The 6,993-nt window shown below is 47.2% G+C and overlaps 1 protein-coding gene across 3 annotated transcripts in view; it reads right to left on the bottom strand.

The window, feature by feature from the left end:
- Window positions 1-272: 272 nt before the first annotated feature.
- Window positions 273-6,993, bottom strand: part of LOC100115067 (semaphorin-2A) — a 273,030-nt gene continuing 266,309 nt past the window's right edge. For all 3 annotated transcript variants that reach the window (XM_016989530.3, XM_031922659.2, XM_001599841.5), the window contains 4 exons: window positions 6,510-6,923; window positions 6,085-6,361; window positions 5,562-6,009; window positions 273-5,008 (listed from right to left, as the gene is read on the bottom strand). In XM_016989530.3, coding sequence (XP_016845019.1) covers window positions 4,934-5,008; window positions 5,562-6,009; window positions 6,085-6,361; window positions 6,510-6,923 — 1,214 coding nt within the window. In that variant the 3' untranslated portion in view covers window positions 273-4,933. The remainder of the gene's footprint in view (window positions 5,009-5,561; window positions 6,010-6,084; window positions 6,362-6,509; window positions 6,924-6,993) is intronic.

Genomic DNA, 6,993 nt, shown 5'->3' with positions numbered 1-6,993 from the left:
ATGTACAAATGAGAGCGCCGACTGCGTGAAGCTCCGCCGCGTCAACCGCGTATCCAAAGTAACATATACAAGTAGTCGGTATCTTTATAAATATTACTCTAACAACGTAGAGATATCATCTTAGATTGCTTTCCGTAATCACGCCCACTTTCTGTAGAGCTGGAGTCGCAAACGCCGAGTCGCCGAAAAGAAAGTGACGAAGAGACGGACTTGATCGTCCGGAGGCTCACTATGGCTGCAATAGTATAGTGTATCAAGTACAATAGAGATAGTGGGAGCCTCGGCGTTTGCGGCTTCGGCCCTTAGCCATAGATCATGAGTGCCTTATTATACATATATATCTATATGTAATATATATATAATATTACAATCGCGCATGTACTCTTCTTTATAGCTTTCCTTAATCGTTATAAGATAATTTTTCTTTTGACCTTTTTACTACTCGCTTACGTATTCGCAACGCACATCGTATTATTCTATATCATATATTATAATAATATGTGCTCGACGAGAGACGCATCGGTAGAAAATCACTCGCAGCAGATTCTCTATCCGGGGGCTTTTCTGTACCTACTCGAGCTCTTTCGTTGGTTCCGTGGGACGCTGTGTGCACAGTTTCAAGCAGGATGAGCCACTCGCGTGCTCGCTGGATGGACGCATATTTTTTCACACTCATCTCTCCGTCTCACACGCACGCACGCACTCTGTCTCTCCTCCTCGGCTCTCTTTGTAATTGATAATCCAAAGCATCGTTGCGACGCCTGCTCTTTGCAATACTACAAAATCAAACTCGTCGACTCCCTATACTTCACCTCTGCTGCGTGTAGCTTACCTTATGTCGTGATACTATTCAATACTTGTCGAAGCTCTTTATAAGTACATATTTGAGGATTAAATTATTGATTATTGGATTAATCTTGTGTAGTCTATGATTCTCGCGCGCAACATCATTTTTTCTCGGCTCTTATTCACGGGATACGCATTTACTCGATATTTTTTCATTTAAAACCTATCGTTTCTTTCTCCCATTGTTTTCTCCTTTACTTTGCACTACCGCTACTATGTCGACGAGGTACAAAATTAAATCGTCTCGTGTTTGTTTCATACTCTCTATTATCTAAATGTATATATTTATATATTTATAAATTTATATCGATCTCGCGGAGAACGGCTATTTACAGAACTTATAAAGAATTACACGATTTTCTTTCTCTCCCCCCCCTCTCTATTTATATATATAACTATAACCTCATCAGTGTATTATAAAGATTTTGTCTTGTGTATGTATATGTGTTTACAGACATTGTTTACCCTCCGTCGCCCGAGAAAGATGTGCATGCGCGTGATCGCGCGTAGTCCGGGGCTCACAGGCGCATACACAGTGTTTTTTTCTATATTTACAGATTAAGGGCAAGAATCTTGAATCTATATCACTGTCTCTCTTTATTAGGGAACATAAATCCGTACGTTGAAAGGCTTCGCATAGCCTCTCGAATTTTCTTTCCTTTTAGTAATACACAGCGCGTTGCTTACAGCGAAGGAGATAAGAGCAGCGGAGTCCTCTTATTTTGGTCTCGACGGCACATTTGCAGTTTCGACGAGAGGAATAGCAACTCTCAATACACAGATTATCATTTCAACCTCGCGAATAGTGGTCGCATGTCGAATGTAAGTACGAAAGCTCGAGAAATAGATGCACGCCCTATAGATAAATAATAAGGTATAATAAAGTAAAGTAAACAAGGAAAAAGGAATTTTTTCAAGTGCACATTTATTAATAAAAAAAGAATATCTTGATAAATTCTCCTTAACTATTATAATCTAAGAACTTGATTCAATGAACGCTCATATTATTACGCAACATTCAAATATTCATGAAAATACCCTCGAGGGAAATGATTGCTTTCATTACACGCAAATTGCTTACTTTTATTTACAGGAAAAATCCGTAATGGAAAATATCAATAATAATAATAACAATCGTGAGAACAATGAATTGAGTGAAAAAATTGTTAATGATCGTCTTTTTAAATCAAACCCCATCGTTATGATTTTGCACGAAGGAGAAAAAAAAATATTTATAATAATGCGCCAGCGAAGAGAGCGAAGAAACGGTTTCAAATATTTAACAAATTCATTCGCTCGAGTCCAGAGAGTTTCTACATAATTATCTACAAGTTTATTGAAGTAATAAGTCTGATCTCGAACGCGGACTCGCATATACGTATCTATGTATATCTATGTGGGTTATACGGTTCGCGTGGCAGCAGTGATTTTCCCATCGTCGAAGCTTAGCTAGTGCGCGGGCGCAGCACTTTATGCCGCGCGCGCGTCTCAAGGACCCACCCGGCTCGCCGTCGCCGGCTATAGCCGTTCTTGAGACCCTACTCCAAAGCTCGGAAAATCCGCGCAAGGTATGTATGTACATGTATAGTGTAGTGCGTGGCGAAGAGCGTCCGACTTTCAAAGCGAAATTCTCCATGTATTTCCGTGGCAGAGACACGTTAAAACTTCATAGCGCGGCGGGCACACCACCTGGCGCAACCGAAACGCTTAAACTCATCTGCCGTGTAGGATGCGTACGCAATTAAAATCAGTAGAAGCTACGTGATATAGGTTTTGCATAAGTATATCTCTGCGAGTAGCACCTTGGATTGCCGGGACAATGCGCGCGATCGGGAAGTGCAGTCGAGATGGCGCGCGCTTCGGATTTTCCGGGCGAATCGCGTCACTGAATAATAAATCGAGTACTAAAAGAAATATCTCACCAGTTAAAAGCTAGAGCTGGCCCAGCGGTAATTGCTTTGAATAATGGGTTTGTTCTTTTAACTCGTCCCGCGAAGCGTGGCTCTGAAAGTTACCTTTCGACCCGATTACAGCGTTTCATACTCGTATAAAAATGTAGAAAAGCATCATAAAGTTCAAGGTTGCTCGGGCTTTGTATAGAAACCACACGATGGATGTGTTGTATGCCTGTCTTCATATACTCGGATATATTTAAAAATACGTTCACGGATAATTTTTAATTTTTAAAAAACACGTAGAGTTGCTTTGCCGTACATCAAAGTAAGCAAATCAAAGACCGGAGATCAGCTCTGTATACGCATAGACAGTCTGAAAGAAATATCTCGCTTAGTCGTGAAAGTCGTAGATTTACCGCAGCGCTACGCAACAGTCTGTTTGTTGGAGTTAAATATACAAATATAGTCAGGAGTCGGAGAAGATAAACGCATATAAAAACGGTAAGTAAAAACATGGCAGTATAATAAACAGTACATAGTTTCAGTAAATGTTTAGTCAAAGCTCCCCTCGTTTAACCGTAAGTAAGTACACGTCGCGCGATGAAAATAAAACTAATGTAAGTAAGAAGTAGTCAGAATGCACTTAACAGTATGTACGCGCGTGGCAAGTAAAAAATAAAGAATAAAGAGTACTAAAAATAGTCGTTTACGAGCTAATCAGACGCATTAAATCCTTACTATCATATATCAGTAGTAAAAAAAGAGTATAAACGCGATGATAGCAAAAAAAAGTTTCTTGCGATAAGAAAGTAAAAGATTAGTCGACCGTCAGAGAAGCACGCACCGACGCGAATAATCTCAATATGTAACCTGCGTGACGACGGCGACGTTTCGGGAACGCCCGTCTGTTCGCGCAATATAATCGACGTTTCGCGATCGCGCGGCGGCGAGGCAGCCGATCAAAATGAACGATACACGCTGCCGCGTCTCAGCAGAGGCAGTCGCGATACTCTCCTTAAAACCTACGTACATAACGCGTGCTCATAATATACAATAAGTAATAAAGTGGCTGCACATCCCGCGACGATCTGGAGGACCGCGTTTTCTCGCATGATTGTATTTAGCTGTTTCTTTTTTCTTTTTTTTTCTTCACTTTTTCTCCTTAATTCATCTATATTAATTAATTATACCATACTTTTCCTCCCTCGTTATATCACAGGTCTAAGAAAACGCTGAATACATTATACAATTCTGTCTTTATAGTCTTTTTTGTTTTTCGTTTTATACAAAGTTAATTCGCCTATATTAGTAAAATGTACACGCGCAGCCCGACGTGTGCCCGACGTAATATATCTCCCCCCCCCCCCCCCGCACGCGAGTCTCAGCTCAGCCGAGCCTTTCTCTCGTTTGCTCGTTTCCTGTTCCTCCTCTATTAATAATGATACACACGTGTGCAGAAGGATGCAAAATAGTCCCGATAGGCTCTTTTCGCGATCGCGAGAAGGGAAAAGGATCATGGACGTTTTCCGACAAACCCTCTATCCAGCCCCCTTAAGAACACTTAATTTGGCATCCAGCAGTGCTCGTGGCTGCTCTCGAACCGTCGCCTTCGCTTCTTACTAGTTTTCTCCCCAGCTTCGTCGATTAACAGTTAGTGCGCCCTCGCGTCTGTCCAGCCGTGGCACGGGGGCTCGCGGCGCGCTCTCTACAGTACAAACGCACGCTATTTACAGCAAGCGAGAGAAGAGAAGAAGATCAGCGGGAGAACGAACGGGTGAGCGAATCGCGGCGGTGGAGCGCGCGCGCGCGTAGTAGAGAATATAAAAGAAGTACTCGCGGACACCGCCGGCGCGAGTCTCTTTCTCTCAACCCGCCTGCGCAAGCTCGCTCGTTCGCTCTCCTCGTCTTTCTCCCTCTCCACGCGTCACTTACAAGCTAAGGATTTCTCTTTTCCGCAATCACTCGCTCTCTTTCTCTCCCAAGTGCCCCGACAGGCTCGCGCGGCAGATTTACTTAACGAGGCTCCTTTGCAGGGCGAGCGCGTGTCGGTTGCAGCAGTAACAGAGTAGCAGCAGCAACGCAGAGGACAGTCGGTTGGGAGAACCAGTGGCGCCGTTTTGCGGCAGGACGCTTATGAAGATGGTCTCGGTGTCGTCCTCCCGACTCGGCGAGGGCGCCAGCGATCGTTTCCATCACACCAGGGGCGCGCCGTAGACCTCGTTCGTGTGCAGGTTCTGGTTGCTGTCGTTTTGCTTCGACGCGCATTGCTGTAACAAACGGAAGCAGATGCATTTCTTTACACACGCGCTGTTAGTTTTTCAATGAAGAATCGTCAATCGGACGATCCTTTGTTCGGCTTCCGTCAATGCGGACTCATTACGCGGTCGATAGTTTTTTTTTTTTCAAACAACCGAGCGCGCGGTTAACGAACAATGAAAAACAATTTCACGTCGCTGAAAGCCGACGCGAAAACAATCTCTGCGTGCTTATTCTTTTTCAGGCGGCGTTTACTTTTTGAATATCCCTGCTCTGTTGTACAAAATACGCCAGGAGGTCGTGCAGGGGTGTCGAAATCGCTAGAGAAAATATAGGCTGTCGGACTGTGTCAGTGAGCGAGCAGAGTGTCGATCGAAGGCCTACAAATGAAATCAAAGATTTAAAGGGGACAGGAGATAAGCCTATTAGCCCCGACAATCCGAACTGACGAGCAGCTATCGGGGAAAGGCTCAGTCCATCACGGGCGAATAAATACAAAATAGTAGGTACGAGGCGCGGGGTCTTCGGAGCCGGTCGAACGGGCAGCGAAAAAGAGTGACTTACCGCTTGCTTCTTCTCCCAGCTCTTCATGGCTGACTTGTACTTTTCGAACTCGTGACACCAGTCGGAGTAGATCTTCTGGTAGTCGTTGGACTTGGCGGGCGCGGAGCACCTGTGCGCGTCGACGGTGATGTTGTAGGAGCAGAGCAGGGCGCCCCCGAGCCAGCAGTCGTACCTGCCGGCGTCCTGCTCGTTCACGCTGACGATCACCAGCCCCTTCTCCGAGGTCTCGATGAACTTGTCGCCGGCCACGCCGTACTTGTAGGCTATCTGGTAGCGGCCCTTCTCCTTGCTGTAGTGGTACCATCTGACCTCCTGGTTGGCCAGAACCTCGGGCATCTTGACGAAGCAGCCGAGGTGCACCGACTGGCCCCACGTGACCACGAGCTTGCGTTTGCCCACGCTGCTGTCGCACACGTCGGCCGTACTGTTTGACACGTCCTGCAACAGGCTGAACGAGCGAAGTTGCGCGTTAACCCGGGGTTTCGGTACTTGGAATTATCAGGACCGGCGGGATCGCACTTACCCAGGCGCGTAGGGCTTGCAGGAGTTGGTGTCCTTGTCCCAGCCGCAGTAAGGGTCGTGGACGCATCTGAGGCAGTTGTCGTAGCGCCGGGAGCACATGACCAGGTCGATCTGCTTGATCCTGTGATCGGAGGCGACGTAGAGCGCTTTGTGCTCCCGCGATATTTCCATAGCCTGAATTGGCTCGCCGGGCGTCACGTCGAACACGTCCAACAGAATCGACTGGGACTCTCCCTCGCCGTCGATCCACTGGACGACTTTGTGGACCCGGCCGTCACCTGCAACGCAAACGCGAGATGGCATGCAAGCCTGTCAGACGTGCTCTCGATGTTGCGGGAAATGCAACGCGAAAATTGAGATGCGAGCAACAAGTGCTGGCAAAAAGGAGCGTAATAAGTATAGGAGAGAGACGCGCGTGGTACTCACTGGAGCCGGCGTAGTAGACGGTGTACTCGAGGTCGAGGCCGGCCGAGTCGATGCGCAGCTTGTCGACGACGAGCCTGGTGAGCATGACGTCGCGCTTGTAGAAGACGGGCTTCTCGTTCTCGTGCGAGATGGCCGAGTCCATGAGCGGGTGCGAGCGGATGAAGTTGAGGACGGTGTCGGGCAGCGTCTCGGTGTCGTTGACGCACTGGCCGGGCCGGGGCTCCGGCACCTTGTTCGACAGCACGGGCAGCCAGGCGCTGCTTGAGGTCGCCTGCTCCTTGAACTTGCCGCGGAAGGCCTCCTGGATCGCGTCGATGTGGAAGGAGCAAATGGCCGAGCCCATCAGGCCGTTCGTCGAGGTGGTGAACGTGCCGTAGAAGTGCGTGTCGTCGCCCGGCACTTTGTAGATGCTCTCTGGAAGCCGGAAGCCGCGTGTTTATTGTGCCGCTCGGGAAATAATATTTGATATTTATGCGCGCAGGCG

Source organism: Nasonia vitripennis, chromosome 2 (genome assembly GCF_009193385.2).
Source record: "Nasonia vitripennis strain AsymCx chromosome 2, Nvit_psr_1.1, whole genome shotgun sequence".
Taxonomy (NCBI): Eukaryota; Metazoa; Arthropoda; class Insecta; order Hymenoptera; family Pteromalidae; genus Nasonia; species Nasonia vitripennis.
This window is presented reverse-complemented; position numbering and strand designations above follow the sequence as displayed.